General features: G+C 38.7%; 1 protein-coding gene across 2 annotated transcripts in view; it reads right to left on the bottom strand.

Moving 5' to 3' along the window:
* Nucleotides 1-17,981, bottom strand: part of BTBD9 (BTB domain containing 9) — a 470,437-nt gene that overhangs the window by 371,284 nt on the left and 81,172 nt on the right. For both annotated transcript variants that reach the window (XM_037063262.1, XM_037063263.1), the window contains exons 5-6: nucleotides 11,258-11,477; nucleotides 8,119-8,238 (exon numbers count right to left, since the gene is read on the bottom strand). In XM_037063262.1, the coding sequence (XP_036919157.1) occupies nucleotides 8,119-8,238; nucleotides 11,258-11,477 (340 nt within the window). The remainder of the gene's footprint in view (nucleotides 1-8,118; nucleotides 8,239-11,257; nucleotides 11,478-17,981) is intronic.

Raw genomic sequence — 17,981 nt, 5'->3', positions numbered from 1 at the left:
GACGTGAAGAGATCTTGTGAAGAGGAATTCTATAACATATGAAATCTGTTTCTAAACACAGCTGAGGCAAAACAAATTAGGAGTTAAGAACATCAGGTTCACTGTAATAATAAAATCTAAAATGATTTTACAGGAAACTAAGGGACAGGCAAATTCAAAGCTCTATCGACAAACTGACAAAACAGACCTAGATAAAGGATTGCTACATCCCCTTTGGAGCATTTTAAAAGAGAAAAACTTCCTCAATTGTTCATCATCACCCTCACCATCCTCAGCATTAATATCACGGTTCCCTGGGTGGCTAGGACCCGCATGAGCAGAGGATGGCTACACCAGGGCCTTGTTTAACATTCCTGGAAACTGCTCCCGCCAAAGAGGCAACAAGAGCTTCTTCAGGGCTCTGTGTGTGTCTCCTCCTATTCCAAAGCAGAGCTATTTCTTTAACCTCATATCCTGCAGAGGCAATGTAAGACTGTGGTGGTAACTGTGTATTTAGGCAGACCTGCACATTTAGCCTCTCTAAGGCTCAATGTCCACATTTGTAAAAAACAGTTCATGGTATCTCTCTCACAGAACTATTGGAAGAATCAAATAAGACAACAATATGTGACTGGCCCATTGCAGACGCTCAATAAATGTTAAACTGTTCCCTTCCTGTCTCTCCCCTGAAGTGCTATAACCCTCTTTCTCTTTTCCTCATTCCTCTTTTATTTTGCTTTCTGATTCCTTATAAATATTTAATGGATCTATCCCCTTTGAGTTAATCTTCTATTTATTTCAAAATTCCAAAGGAATATTTTTTAAAAACTTATTTGTATGAAACTGAATAACTGTACTATAGAAACCTACATACCTGCTATACTTTGCAGAAGACAAGTCAAGAGCTGGCTAGCACCTCAATGTACATCTACGTTGTACAAACTTCAGGCATAATTAATGCTCCACATGAGTAGAATAGCTTAAATGGTACAAATAGTTTCACATGTTATTTCACAAATGACAGATTTCAGAACAATTTATATTTAAATACAGTTTTATAAAAAAGGCAATTTCAACCTCTTTGGCTCTAAGTAAAACTGTAATGATATAGTGACACCATGTGGCTACATTTTGCTTTGCATTCTTAGAAAAATGTTTATATGCTGGGTTGCTCTGTGCAAGTTCAATTATGACATCAAAGTTATAGGTAGAAATACAATTCAAACTAAGTATAAGCTAAAATGGTTACTTTTTAAAATTGAAATTGTTCCTTTTAACTTACACCTGAATAAACCATTTCTTGAACTCTGAAGATGTCAATCAGATAAAGAAAGTAAAGGCTCACCGTAACTCAAGATTTATGGTTCTAAAGCACTCTGGTAAACCACTGAGTAGTGTAAAAGTACCTGCCTTTAAAAGTAAATAAACATATCAATGCCAGTTATGGGGCAGGGAGAGAACAAAAGAAAAAAGAAAGAAGACACACATGCTTTTGTATAATGCTAACATTGTAGGGAAAGAACACTGCCATAAATAACAATGTTTACTTTCTCATTTGTTTTATGTCTTGTAGATGTACGGCACCTTGTAGGTACTATAATCTAATGAAGATGGGTAAAAAACATTATGCTGCATCTAATAGCAGCATGGATTAGGAGGAATCTGAAATGTATGGTAGCAATAAAAGAGATTAATGTGCCCAATACCAAAAGCAGTAGAGTTTTAGTGTTCATCTAATGAGGACTCCTACAGTAGGCCAGATACTTCTGAATACTATTAAATGTACACCAAAGAAAGCCTAAATACCTAAAACACTGGCCAGAGAATATCACTCCCTTCATCTCAGTTTAAAACAACCACCTCCCCCTCTTGGGGCTTCCACAACTACGTACTGAAAATAACCACCTTCCTTCCCTCGGCCTGCTCACTGTCACACGCCATCGTCACAACACTTATAATTATGTGATGTGTTCTTATTATTTGTTTATCTATTTCTTCCAAATTCTCCGAAAGCAGAAACCATAGTAGTCCTCTTCAGTGCCGTGGCCTCAGTATCATATATAATACATGGCACAAAGTAGGAGCTTATTTGTGGAATGAGTGAGTGATGAATAAATAAACAAATGAATAAAAATCTAGTTCCTTAGCTGGTGAATCAGGCCTAATTTTTTCTTATAAATGAAAGCAGAACCATTCTAGTGAAAGGTTTACTTTGATTTGTGGCCTCTAATGTGGTTGCTGAGACCAGGAGAGAGGTGGGCGGATGCTCTACGACACCTTCCTTTTTTCATGACACATTTGTCACGTTCTCATTTCTCACTGTAAGAACAGAAAGAAAAAAAGGGAAACTACAATAATTAAAACACTAGAACAATAGTCAAAGAAATCAGTGGAACAGAGAAGAGTACATGCTAGAACTTAATACATGATAAATATGGCTACTCACATTAGTATGGTAAGAAACAATCATTCAATAAAGTTGTAGCTAGCTGACTATTCCTACCTGAAAATATACACACAAAAAATATTCTGACTGGATTAAACACTTACATATAGAATAATAAGTGTAGAAAAAATTTGTAAAACTATAGCTTTCTTTAATGTTGGCAGTGAGGAACACCTTTCTAAACATGATACCAGACCACTGGAAATCATAAAAATGACTGACAGATTTGATCACATTTTTTAAAAAGTAAAAATCTATATGGCAAAAAGTACCAATAAAACAAACAAAAAAAACTAATAACAAATTGCACAATACATGACAGGCAAGAGAATAATGTTACACACATATACATAAATATATCTATTATATGTATATGTGTATACGTGTATATGTTATATACTTATATGTATATACATAATGCATTATCTATTATATCTATATGCCAATATAAAGTTACCAATGGCTGAAAAAGCCCACAATCATTCCAGAAGAATATGCAGAAGATAAAAAAAGGCTTTTTATAAAAGAGAATAGATGGACAGTAATAAAGATACTCTACCTCACCGATAAAAGAAACCCAAATTAAAATAAACCTTTTTTTTTACAAATCATAAATCATATTGGCAAAACGCTGACACCTCTATTAGTGAGGGTTCGGAGCAGGGGCATTTTTATGTACTATTGGTACAAACTGGGTACAACCTTACCTGAGAGCATGCTTTATCAACTTCTAAAATACATAGTACATTTTAATTTTATAATAAAAATTTCATTAAAAAGACACTTTCATTTTGATAATTAAAAACGAAAGGAGCCCTGGTTGGTGTGGTTCAGTGAATCAGTTGAGCACCGGCCCGTGAACTGAAAGGTCGCCAGTTCAATTCCAGGTCAGGGCACAGGCCTGGGTTATAGGTCAGGTCCCCAGTAGAGGGCATGTGAGAGGCAACTGCTGTTTCTTTTTCACATCAATGTTTCTCTCCCTCTCTTCCTCCCTCCCCTCTTCTCTAAGAAATAAAATAATAAGTAAATAATAAACAAATATCTCTTTTAATTAGAGGAAAGAAAAAAGCCCAGTTTTGTGTTAGACTGAGTTGACTCTTCCTGTACCATGTCCTAATTATCAAGCTGCACCCATCTCGACACGTTTTCTTGCCTTGTCTTCAGTAAAATGCCCTCCTCCTGACTCTACTCTAATCTCTCTAACAGCCCCTGGGGTAAACCTGTCTGCCATCTACTCTTTTTCTTCCCTTTGCTTTTAGGGCCACTGTTCCTCTCTGTCAATTTCTAGGTTTCATACCAAGATCACTTATTTGTAATTCCAGCTACCAGCCATATGCAGGCTCTGAAATCTCTCTCTATCCTTCCCATCTATGTTTCAAGTCTTCTTATATTTCAGCAATATTATATGGCTGCCAAATTACCAGTTCCATGTTAAGAAATAGCCAGAAAAAATTTTTAAAATCCCCAAGGGTACTCAACATTTGCCATTCCTTATTAATATCCAGTCTTAGGCTCTACCATCTAAGAAAGCTGTGGAAGGACTTGATGAGAGCTTAGTAGATAGCCAAGAAAACAATTTGAAGGTTGGAAAATTTATGGGTAAAGCAGAAATTGCCTTTTCCTAAGAAAGAGAAAGAGAAAGCTAATAAGACATAACATAGTTCTGAGTATATATGACAGATTGTGCCAAAACTGACAAGTCACTTTTCTTCGTCCCCAGGTGGGGGTTAAGGGAGGAATTATTAGTCTAGGTTTTTGTCTACATAGAGTAGTCCCCACTTAAGACACACTGCATACCTTAAAAAGACCCAAAAGACAGAGCAGACCATCCCCCCCACTCACTGTTACGGCTGGCACAATCACTCGGGCTCTGAAGTCTGACATTATACTTACCGTCACTGACAACATCTACCACCTAGGCAAGGTGAAATGCTGACTGAGTTACGTTCCACAAAATAGAGGGGTTTATTAATAGAAAAGTTTACTTATATATATTTTACCATACAAAAACTGATTTATAAAGTCAAAATATCTGAAAACAGCCAGAAACACAAATGGGCAGGTTATTAAGATAAACAGACCTGTTTAACATGTTTTGGATTACTGCACATGGACTGGCAATATGGCAAAGTACTGAAGTGACTAGGCTCCCGAGATAAGGAACAATTTCCTCACAGTGAGAGCCACAGGGGCCAAAGAAGGTGGCAGGGATGGCTCTTTTTCTCTGAAGATTAAACACTAGTTAAGAGTTTTAGAAACAAGAAAAAAATAATTTAAAAAATTAATACTAAAAACAACTATTTACTGAGCTTATTTTGGGCCAGGTGCTGCACTTAGTTGTGCTCAGTACTCATATGTGCCCTGTGCCGTCTAACCCTCCACAGCAGACCCCATGAAGGGTGTGGCTATTCCTGTGTTTTACTGGTATAGAAACAAGGGCTCAGAGAGCCACAGCTTTGCTAAGATCAGAGTGTCAGTATTAGACGAAACCAAGACTTGAGACGAGCTCTCACTAACTCTACAGCCCACCATTTTCCTCCTACAAAATGCTGACACTAGAGCTACATGCAGCCTAGCCTGGACTCAGAGAGAGGGCTAGGTGATCTCATACTCTCCAATTTACAGAGTGTACGTTTGATGTACTCTCTCATCACTACGTGGCACTCATATTCTTTGAAATTAACCTCAAAATTCAGTTTCCTAAAGAAAAAGCAGAAAGTAACATTGGCAAATAGTACAAAACAAACTATTTACCACTCCAAAGAGTTTTCCGGAAGGGATATACAGTTTAACAAATACATAAATAAAAGAACCAATGAACACATACACATGTTAATGTTGAAGAACTCTCCCTTTATTACCTAGTCAGTGCCCATGAAACCCGTGGTAACACTTACAGAGTACCTAACGCATACAAAGCATAACTGAGCACTGTAAGAATACTAAAAGATTAGATTCCATACTCCTTGACTCCAAGAGCTTGTAATCCTAGTATCAGAGGCAAGACAAGCATGCAAAGGTGACATACAAATATGCAAATTAACATAATGCAAACCAAACACTTATGTGCTAAGAAAATATATGCCTAGTGAGATTCATAAAAGAAGTATATTTAGCACATTGGTTAATCAATAAATGATTGTGAAAATAAGAAACACCAAGTATAAGACATCTTTTAATAATCAATGTGGGCTTATTCTTAGGTCCACTTAAAAATACTACCAAAATTCTCCCTGGCTGGTGTGGCTCAGTGGATTAAATGTTAGCTGGAGAACCAAAGGGCTGCCAGTTCGATTCCCAGTCGGGGCACATACCTGAGTTATGGGCTGGGTCCCCAGTTCCGGGGCACCTGAGAGGGAACTACACATTGATGTTTCTCTCCCTCTCCCCCTCCCTTCCTCTCTGTTTAAAAATAAACATATAAAATCTTTTAAATAAATAAATAAATAAAATCTTTTAAAAAATACTACCAAAATTCCAACCTATTACAAAAGGCAGAGTTTATGAAGGAATGTAGTAATTAATACAGTACTTTTTAAAAAAATTTATTTATTTATCTTAGAGGGAAAGGAAAGGAGAGAGAGAGAGAAACATCAATGTATGGTTGCCTCTCGTGTGTCCCCTGCCGAGAACTGGGAACTGGCCTGCAACCCAGGCATGTGCCCTGACTGGGAATCGAACCATGATCGTGTGATTTGCAGGTCCGCGCTCAATCCATTGAGCTACACCAGCCAGGGCAATACTGTACTTTAAAGTGGTTATAAATATTAAAAAATTTTAAATTAGTATCAATATCAAGGCTCCTTCCTCTTCTTGTTAACACCATCTCTAATGCCACCTTTTCCCAATTTTTTTTATTTTTTAATTATATTTTACTAATTATGCGATTACAGTTGTCTCAATTTTCCCGCCTTTGACTCCCTCCACCCAGTATCACTCTGGGAGCTAGGTATACCAAGACAAAAACTAGCATCATGAATATAGCCAGGTTCTACAACATATAAAAGCTACACCAACAAAGGAAAGGCCACATGGGAGAGACAAAATAAGGAAAGAGGAGTATAAATAATGCCCATTGTTTGATATATTTTCTAAAAAGCTACAGACTTATTATAACTGAGGCCATGTTTTAAGATGGGTAAAACGCAGAGACTCTGTCACGGCTGGTTTTACATTCATGATGATTTGTTCTGGGAGTTACGTTCTTACTGTTTCAAATTAAATACAAGCACACAGTCCTTCAGCACATCAGACACTTTGCCTGTTACACCGCTTATTTTTCAATCCAATACAATAGCAATAAACTGAGTCAATGCAGACTCAATCACAGCCCCCACATGAGGGCCCCTCTGTCACTCTCAAAGTATCCCGAGGCAAGTCTGAGACACAGAATCTTCACTCAGTTTCTTGTCCCTCTCATTTTAATCCATTCAAAATTCCTCTAATAAAAGAATAACCACCATACCTGAGACACTTTAGACCCCCTTTGGGGGAATGAAATTGATTTTCTTCATCTTCACACGAGGATCACTGGGTAACAATATTGTCTAGTCATACCCATAAAAAAGGTAGGCAACATTCTTTTCTTTACTACACCAGAGGCTGAAAGGTTTTCTGAAGTTCCCGTGGTAGAAGTAAGAATTCAGCCTGATGTCGCTATGTCATAAATTTAATAAGTATAAAGGTGTCTTCTAACCAAGAGAATAAGTGCTGTGGGGCACCCGCCTGCTCCACATCAGCCTCAATGGGAGAGCAGTCAAGGCCACAGGTGAGGGTGAGGAGGTCACTGAGTGAGGGATCAGCTCCACATTCTCCCCGCTTTGCACTTACCATATCCCTCCCCTTCTTTTCCTGCCACTCCTAACCAAATGAACCTGCCTTTGATCCTTTGACTCTAAGGTAAAGACTATCTGAGGGCACTTTTCAAAGAGAAAATTACAACGGAAAACACACAACTGAATTTTGGGAGCCTTAAACCACCTTTTCCAACTCCCAAATTCATTATTAGTATAGGTTTTGTAAAATTTCATGAAGAAACTTTAAAATATGGCTTACACCTAAAAAAAAGTATATGAAACAGTAGAACAGTAGTTCGTTGATACTTTTTAAAACAAACTAACATGGGACTGAAACACTTAATAACAATAAAAGCTAAGGTGCTCTGATTGAAGGAACAGTGTGAGCCTGAAGCCTCACCAGCTCAGCCTCCCCTTCCCCAAAGCCACTAGAAACACCTGCTCTATCAAATCCCACGGATATCCACTGAGCTAGAAAAAGAACACAGGTATTCAAAACATGTACACTATCACCCCCAAATCTCCTCCTGGCACTGAGGACTGCCAAAGAAGCCTCCAGAAATACTCCTGTGGCTTCTGTAGGAAGCACATACCCCCTAACAAGAACTGCTTTCAAGGTACAGCCTGCAATTCAGAAAGTACTTCCACTTCTCAGTGTTCCCTGTCCCTCCTTATTCCTCTGCATGTCTACTATATAAAACAATACAAAACACTTTGGACATACAGTTCCACACCACACTGTATATTTTAAGATGCTCAATTTTCCATAGTTTCCCTAAGTTTTAGTTGGGATGCACTGGAAAACTCTCCTGTGAGGCCAAAAAATGAAATCTGTTCCTCAAAGTCCCAATCTCCATAAATAAACATCAAAATAATTGATTAGCTATGAGAACTAACCTGCAGACACGGGCTGGAAAATATAACTTTTGCCAAGAACGACATAGATATTGCGAATGATCAATCACCCTGATCCAATCAAGTTCATCCATTGACACTTCAATGAAGTACGAATAAGACCTATGAATCAAAAAGAAAAAAGCAGAAAAAAGAACCAAATTAAAATAACAACACAATGTCATACTTTAATAAAACATTAAAAGGCACAAAAGCTATACTATTCGTGAATTACATTTTCTGCTTAACAATCCCATTTGGATAATGATGAAATCTATACAGATCCCCCTATTATACAGCACTCACCACAAGGTGCTGAAATTCTCTCTCAGCACATCTGTCTGCTGTATTAGATCACAAACTGCTTAAGAACAAATACCATGCCACATTCATTTTCAAAGATCCATGGTCTAGCACAGTGCTTGGCACATATCACGCATGCAAGACATTTGTTCCTCTTCAAACAGGGTCAGGATGCCTGGCTCACCCCCGACCAGCAGACTAATGAGGTCCTGACAGAGACAGGACAGAAAACAGAAGTAGGTGTCCCTTCTCCTTCTACCTTCCCTGGCCTGGAAACTCAGCCTTATACTCCCTGGAGGAAAGCCAGCTCAAACGGTTCCCCACAGAGGCCATCTTCTCTCCCACTCCCCCCCTGTCTCTTACCACCTCACACTCACATACAGCCTGCGGGAAAATACATGACATGGGTGAAGAGATAATGCAGGTTTATTTTGGGTACAACTTAAAATTTGCCAGATAATAATCTGGCAGTAATGAAAATAGCCTACCACCCTTCCCTAGTCAGCTACACTGAACCATTACATGCTGGTCCCATACTGAACAAATCTATATTCCCCTGTCATAAGCCAAATTTAAATTTGAGATGAGTATTACTTATACTGTAATATCAACAGGAACAATCTCAGAAGATTTGGGTGACCATAAATGTCAGCCTGCAACCAACAGCTGTGACCAGAAAAGGTCAGCTTCCTCTGTGCCATCCCCTCGTTTTCTGCTGTCCTCTCTCACCCATTCATTTTATCACTCAGTCTCAGCCTGGTTATAACCTTTCACTGAACCTGCCCTGGGGTATCAGTAATGCAGGATATAAAGTTACAACACATGTCAGAATCTTTTCAGTTTAAGATTCTGAATTTTTCACTGTTGCTTAGAATGACAACTTCTGTGAGAAAAGAATGTTGTATGGTAAACTTAAGTCCCCTGTGAATGAAACACACATACTAAAACAAAGTGGCCTGCAAGTATTTAACATCATGGAAAAGATCATCACTACTCTCAGTTCCAAACATACTAACCTTTTATCATTTTTATACTATTTCATTATTAATTAAATGAGTGAGTATATGTATACAGGTTTATATAATTGCTCATGCCATAAAAAAACAATGAAAATGTTGTATAAGTATTTCACTATTATTAATCAAACTTAGAAATGATATGTGAATTATCTCCACTTAGCCAAATAAGCATCATATTATATCCAACAAGATATGTGGAGAGTATTATGCTAGGTAAAATAAGCCAGAAAGACAAATACCATATGATCTCACCTATAAGTGGAACCTAATCAATAAAACAAGTGAGCAAAATAGAACCAGAGACACTGAATAAAAGTGTCTGAGTGAAGAATAAAACTGAGAGTGATCAGAGGGGAGGGGGCTAATTACAGGGGAAAGAAAGGGAAGGGTCAAGGAACATGTATAAAGGACCTATGGACAAAGACAACAGGGGTGGTGGGAGAGGGTTGAATGTTGGGGGACATGGGTAGGGCAGGGGAGAGTAATGGGGGAAAATGGGGACAAGTGTAATTGAACAACAGTAAAAATATTGGGGTAGGGAAGTGGTGGGGAGAAAATGCAGACAACTGTAATTGAATAATAATAAGGTAAAATAAAATAAAAATAAAAATATTCTTAATTTTTTAAAAAACAGATAACCTGGGGACCTTGAAGACCCATGAACAAGAATTGCTGACTCCCACTTCATAAAGCTTCCCTCATACTTGGCTCTCATAACCTAAATGGCCACGGTGGTGGCCAGTGGTGCTAACAAGAAAAATAAATTAACCTGCAGGATTTCCAGGTATCATCACTAATAATATTAAGCTCTTCACACCCAGGCTCAAAGAGACATAAGTAGGACCTAGGGGACCCTCTGTACATCAAGTTTTTGGTAAGTACGGTTAGGGATAAGCAGCAATGAGAGAGACAGTTCAGTTCTTGGTCACCCATTAGCACTCTGCTACTTTGGCCATCATGGCTGAACCCCAGAAACCACAGTGGGTAAAAGTATAAGAATGGCTAGAAGGAGGATAGCACCTTGAAGCTACAGCAAAAGTAAGTGAACTCCTAGGCTAGAGACCACCAAAGTTTTTCACAAATTTATTTTGTTTTGAGAATGATATTTATCCACACACTTAAAAACATTGTTTTTCTCATTCATAAGACAAAATGCATTTTAGAAGGTCTTACAACAGCCCTGGCTAGTGTAGCTCAGTGGATTGAGCACAGGCCTGCAAAACAGAGGATCATGGTTCGATTCCCAGTCAGGGCACATGCCTGGGTTGCAGGCCAGTTCCCAGCAGGGGACGCACTAGAGGCAACCATACATTGATGTTTCTCTCCCTCTCTCCTTCCCCGCTAAAGGGTAAAATATTCACAATGTATTAATTAAAAGTGAAGTTAGCTTTTGACACATCTAATTTTTATTTTGTAAAACTAAGTGTGGTTTTACTGGTTTCTGTTTTGCATGCACATGTATCAGGGAAAAAGAGAGAGAAAGACATACTATGCATAACAAAAAACACTGATATATACAAAGATTAATAATGGGTAGTGAGATTATCAGCAATTTTTATTTCCTTGTACTTTTCTTTATGTCCTATGTTTTCCACAATAAACACACATTCATCATTTTCATAAGCAGAAAAAGCAAAAAAGTTATTTTTTCAAGGAACAGATCTTTTAACTCTTCCCCCAGAATGAAACTTCAAGAGAAACAGTCAAGTGACCACAAGGAAATAAATCACCAAATCTATAAAACCAAAGTAAATGACCACAAGGTGAGGCCACCTCCACAAAATACAATGTTAGTATCTCTCCAAGCTGGATAGACTCACCGGCTATCTCGGTCCCACAGTAATATCCGTATGTGATTGATAATGGATGGTTGACCTAGCTTAATCTCAATGCCAGAACGGCAGTCATCATCAATTGGATGCCTCGAAAATCCATGGTCCAAATCATAATTTTGAGTATCACCATCTAGCAAGGCAGATTTCAGCTCTCCTTTTACAACCTGGGCTCCATACTTCATAGTTGCAATGTTTTCTTCTGGTACTACAGTTAAAAATACAAAAAAGACAAGGTTAATGGTTAGTTATTAAATTATTCTATAATTTGGGGAAAAAATAAAATGCTAGCATTCTAGTTGATTCTTGTATGTGCATCTAATTTTAAAATGGCAGAGAAAAGTCTATGGAAATAGAAGATATGGAATGTCTATAAGGGATTAAAGTACCACCCACAGTTTAAATTTAATGACACCATCATAGCCACAAAGTGCTTGGGACTAATGCTATTAAGAAAAATTTGGTAATACTGGGGGGGGGGGGGGAACATGTACTAACACAAACAAATCAGTTCTGCTGAGTTCCTTGTATTACTACCTTTAATTTAATATCTACTGGACAAAAATGGTAGGTAAGATGACCTATACCTATACCATCAGGACTGAACACAATGTAGAAAAAGCAAAGGAAACAGGTCAGACATCTGTTAAAATAACAGAAAAAGAGAGTTTCCAATATAGCAGAGCTATTGGTCAAACATGAGTGTACTAAATCAATGAATTTACCTAAAAATATATATGTTTAAAAGAAGATACGTTACACTTGAGTATTTTTAAAAATGAAAATTCAGATACTCTTTCATCAAAATCAGTATTATGGTTATAAGTAAATACCCTTCCTTCTCCAACAGTAGATTTAGTAAGTGTCGATGTCTCTGGGATTCTGAAGTCCTCTATGCACATTTTTGGGTTCACAGATCTGTGGGTTCACAGACCTGGAACCCACCCTCCAGGTACTAACATTCTAAAACCCACACTCTCCACGGAGAGACCAGAGGCAGAATGAAATAGATGTCAAGGGTGTGAGCTTCAAAGACAGTTTAAATAGTGTTCTCCACCTTTAACCAAGTGTATCCCTTTGGGACGCTACCTCCTCTGAACTTAAATTTCTCAGTAGGGCAATACCTATATCCCAGTTGTTTCTGTTTTGTTTGTCTGTCTGTTTGTTTGTTTTGTTTCAAGGATTAAATGACATGATGTTTGCAAGGCACACAGTAAGCTCTAAAAAAAGACCACCATTATTATCATGAACCATATTTTTAAAAGCACACAATAATAAAACAAATAAGTAAGTTTACACACTGTAAATAAATAGTGAATTCTCACAGTACATATACATCTGGGCTATCTGATACGAATAGGGTAAAGTATGAGCCATAATTAGGCTCTCAGGGAAAGGAGGTAATTCATTATTGCAGATTACTTGAAAAATGTGGGATTTAAAATTTTCAGGCCCTAGCTAGGTAGCTCAGTTAGAGTATTGTCCTGATATGCCAAGGTTGCAGGTTTCAGTCTCAAGCCACGGTACATACAAGAATCAACCAATAAATGCTTAAATAACTGAAGAACAAATCAATGTTTCTCTCTGTCTCTCTCTTCCTGTGGCCCCTCTCTCTGCACAAATTAATTAAACACAGTTTTAATTTTTTTTTTCAAACGAAGACAGGTAAGAGAATGGCTCCAGAAGTCGATAATAAGTACAAGTGAAATGCAATTGGGGTGGTTTAGTTAACTTGCAAAAACTAAGGCAACTCAGATGCAAAACAAAATAAAACCTAGCCATACTCAGTTTCTTACCACCAGAAGTTTAAGTGCCACAGATTTATAATTTCTTAGTTCTATTAGATCATGGTAATCATAGATGTTGTTCATACTTATCTTCCATTTATTTAACAAACCTTATTAATTCCTTTGACTTGAGTGTAATATTACTACTACATGCATTTTCCAGATGGGGAAGTAGGGAAAGGAGAAAGTTTAGATGGATTTTCTTGCCCAGGGAGATACAGCCAGCAAGTATCAGAGTTGCAACCAGAACACAGGCAGTCTGTCCCCAGGGTCCCTATTCTAACACCTCCGTGTGAATGGTTTCTGGTGGGAAGAACATATCCACCCCCTCTAACCCCTTCCTTATAAGGTGATCTAAGACCCAGTGGAAAGAAACAGACAGTATAGCATACTTTTTAAAAAGTTGGACTTACAGCAAAAAAAATTTAAGTTTGAGACACAGGCTCTACCACCAACTACCTGAGAGAGGTCTCTTGGTCTCTGTTAATCTGTTTTCTCATCTAAAAAGAACACATTGCCCAACCCACCCAAAGAATTACTATTAAGATTATGATATAAATAATATATGCCAAAATACTGTATAAGTACAAAGAATTTGAGCAGTTAAAAAACATTCACTGTAGACCCATTCTGTGCCACCTACCACGTGAGTACCCTGGGACTACCTCAATAAATTAGACAGATGGGTTCTCCCTCCTGGTGCCTCCTAGAGATTAAGTACTTTATAAACCAAGCAAACAAACAAAAGCTTCAAATTTGTGCTTCTGAAGTATCAGTGATGTGTAAATACTTGGTAAAAGGAAACATGAATCCCTTATTGCTAGGTATAAGATGTGCCATCCAAAGTCTGTTTTTGCTGACCAGCGAAACCATCTCTTCCAGTTCTGACATCACTAGTCAAGACCAAGGGGAAAAGAGAACATGAGCTTTCAGATTTACAAACTGCCATTACCCTTTGATTCTATAAACATAAGCGTCTCCACCTCTAAAATTTATCATGCTAGGAATAACACACTAGGCACAAGAGTTTCAAGTGACTGTAACTAAAAACCTAAAATAGAAATGAAATTTCTAGCACAAGTCTAAGTCATCTTTTGAAGTTTATTCAAGGGTACTTGAGAAATTTTCTAACTCTTTTTGGTACAGATTCTCTGAAAGTATCTTTCGCTTTAAAATGGGAATCATTTACACAGTGCAAATTCTCCCATGGTAACTATAGTCTGAGTACCAGGATAAAAATATAACTCCAAGTATTTTTTAAAGCTGTAGCTAAATGATGAGTTCAATACAAAAGCTGAACATGAGAAAATTCAAGTCATAATAAAATAATTCAAACTATAAATATCCTTACTGCTTATATTTGTCTATCAGTAGAGAAAAAGGCTCTAAAAATATATGGTGGAGGGTCCTGGCAAGATGGCAGGAGGGCAGAAGGATCTTTCTCACACCTCCTCCAGAACCAATTGGAAATAAAACTAAAGAGGAGAACACCCACCCCAAATAAATGAAGACTACCTGAAAAAGAGATTTTTAACCAAGGACAGCCAGGAACCAATTAAAGAATGGTAGGGAGGACAGGGATGTGAAGGGAAACTGCCCATTCCCATGAGCTGAAGTTATCGGGTGGCTGTGGGAGCTTCCCCTAAAGAAAAGCCTGGACCTCAGACCCGGCTCCCAAGGACGGAGAAGCACCAGTGCCAGGATGAACCACCCAGGTAGCACCCTGCGAGGAAAGGCCACGGGGGTTTTGGCTGCTAGGGAGAGATGGAACCACTGGGGATTTTTTGTTTTTGTTTTTTCACTTAAAGGGGCCAAAAAACAGGTTTTGTGTTCACATCCTTTCACCTTAGGCTCAGTGAAGGGCAGACAGCACGGACTGGATAGTCTGCAGTGGGAGGCATTGGGGAGAGACGTGGGGGGAGCAGCTGTGACGATTTCTGTAACAGGATATACCTGGATCTCACTGCAGCCATCTTTCTTGAGAAGAGCAAGCCCTTCCCAAGGGAAAAGCAATTACCCCACTCTTTGGGGTACTGCTCACCCCACCCTATGGAGTCCTTCCCATCCCTTCCGCATCTCTTTTTTGTCTGTTTTTTTTTGGGGGGGTTGCTTTTTCCCCCTTTCCTTGTTTCATTTTTCCTACCCTGCTTTTTAACTCCTGCTGAGGAAAGAGCAACATACACAGACTCAGAGGGTGTCAGAGGCTGGCTTCAGAGTACAGCCATTCCATACACTTTCCTGGGAACCACACTGGCCCTTGCCCTTTATGGGAAAGCCACAGAAAAGCACACTCCTAGTTTCTGGCAGACCCCAAATCTGGGCTCTGGAGGTGCCCCCTCATAGGGGGCAAGTTCAGAGAAATAATCCCAGACTCAGAGGAGTGGCTTGGGGGGTTAGGGAACACATCCACCAACTTCCTTGAAGTTTGAAAGGCACCTTCCACAGGAGATCCAGGGGTCCCATCCTCCTGATTCTGCCAGAAGCCCTCTCAGAAACAGTCGGGTCAGCAGGCCAGCAGGCAGAGGTGGGTGGAGGCGGATGATGCCCTGCCTAGGGACATTTGCTGACTTACCCCTAGGCCCAGTGCTGATAAAACCAGTCTTATGGCACAGCTTTGGCCATACTATGCACAGCCAAGCCTGGAGGAAACAACCACAAGCTGTAAATCACTTCTAGCTTCAAATAGGTTGCTGAGGGCTAGACATGGACTGCACACACCTGACACTGGCACACACCAGCCTCGGACAACAAGAAAGCTGTACCCAAAGGGAGAACCCAGCAGGCAAGCACTAAACTCTCCTGAGATGAATTCCAGTTTTTTCTTTTTCACTGTTTTCATGATTTTTTCTTTTTCATAGCCTTTTTATTATTTTTTAAAATTTTCTTCTATTTTTGTTGTTCTCTTTTTCTTTCATATCTCTTATTTTACTCTGACCTTGGCTTACACCATTTCCCCCTATTCTTTCATTTTCTTACTTTAGTTATTCTTTGTCTTTCTTTTTCCCTTTTCCTAAATTTTCCTCTTTCTATTTAGTACTCATATTAGTTATCTTCCTCTTCTCTCATAATCACGTTTCTTTCCTTTGGTCTTCTCTTATTATTTTTCCCCCATTCCTTTACTACACTATTTCATGTCTCTTTCCATTTTTATTATTCTTTGCTCTTTTGTCATTGATTTTGCTGTTGTTGGAAGAGGAGGAGACTTGCTTTGGTTTCATTTTTTGTATCATTTTGCTTTGTTCTGTCAGTACCTGTACAACAGCATATAAGACATGGTGGGTTTGAGCCTCTCAGTCAGCCAGCTGCAGAAGAGATCCCAACAACAAATGTACCAACAACAATCAGGACCCAAATACAACAGGGGGGCCCATAACCCACAGAAGGACATTCCTAGAGCATCCAGCTCAGGAGATCAAGAAGACTGCATCACTGGGTCCCACAGGACTCCTGTCACCCCACTAAGACAGTGACTCAAAGCAGATCTATCTAATACATAGAAACAAAAAAGAGAGAGAGAGAGAGAGAGAGAGCTAAAATGGAGAGACAAAGAAACAATGTCCAAACAAAAGAAAAGGAGGAATCCCCAGAAAAAGAGCTAAATGAAACTGAGGCAAGCAAATCATCAGACATAGAGTTCAAAGTAATGGCTATGAGGATGCTCAAGGAACTTAGTGAGAACTACATCAGCATGAGAAATGACATACAAACTATAAATAAAGAACCAATTAGAAATGAATGCAATATCTGATATGAAGAATACACCAGAAGGAATAAAAAGCAGGTTAGATGAAGCAGAGGATCAAATCAGTGATTAAGAAGAAAAAAACAAACAGAGCAACAAATAGAAAAAAGACTTTAAAAAATGAGGATGGTTTAAGGGAGCTTTGAGACAACATAAAACCTAATAATATTCACATCACAGGGATGCCAAAAGGAGATTAGGAGCAAGGATTAGAAAACCTGTTTGAAGAAATATGATAGAAAACTTGCCCAACCTCACGAAGTTAAAAATCACACAAGTTCAGGAATTACACAGAATCCCAATCAAGATGAACCCAAAGAGACCCACACCAAGACACATCACAATTACATGAGCAAAGTTTAACAACAAAGAGAGAATCTTAAAGGCAGTAGAACAGAAACAGATAGTTTACCTACAAGGGAGCTCTCCAAGGCTGGCAGCTGACTTCTGAACAGAAACACAACAGGCCAGAAGGGATTGGCATGAAGTATTTCAAGTAATGAAAAGCAAGGACCTACAATGAACACTACTCTATCCAGCAAGGATGTCATCTAAAATAGAAGGCAAAATAAAGACCTCCTTGCTCCAAAAAAAAAGTGTACATAGAGGAATATATTTATACCAAAATAGCATTGCAAGAGATAAGAAAAGGACTGCTTTAAGAAGAATAAAATGAGATAAACACAGGTTCAAAAGGAAAAAAGGGCAATGAATAAGTACCTATCAATAATAACCTTAAATGTAAACATATTAAATGTTCCAATCAAAACACATAGGGTAGCTGAATGGATAAGAAAACATGAACTGTGTATTTGCTGCCTATAAGAGACCCACCTAGCCCTGGCTGGTGTAGCTCAGTGGATTGAGCACAGGCCCGCGAAGCAAAGGGTCGCTGGTTCGATTTCCACTCAGGGCACATGCCTGGGTTGCAGGCCAAGTCCCCAGTAGGGGACACGTGAGAGGCAACCACACATTAATGTTTCTCTCCCACTCTGTCTCCGTTCCTTCCCCCCTCTCTAAAAATAAATAAATAAAATATTTTTTAAAAAAAGACCCACCTTAGAACAAAAGATTTCCACAGGCTGAAAGTGAAGATATGGAGAAAGATATTCCACACATATGGAGACAAAAATAGCTAGGACAGCAATACTTACATCTGACAAATAGACTTCAAAGGCCATAA

Source organism: Sturnira hondurensis, unplaced genomic scaffold, assembly GCF_014824575.4.
Source record: "Sturnira hondurensis isolate 20B ecotype Veracruz unplaced genomic scaffold, ASM1482457v3 Scaffold0014430, whole genome shotgun sequence".
Classification (NCBI taxonomy): Eukaryota; Metazoa; Chordata; class Mammalia; order Chiroptera; family Phyllostomidae; genus Sturnira; species Sturnira hondurensis.
This window is presented reverse-complemented; position numbering and strand designations above follow the sequence as displayed.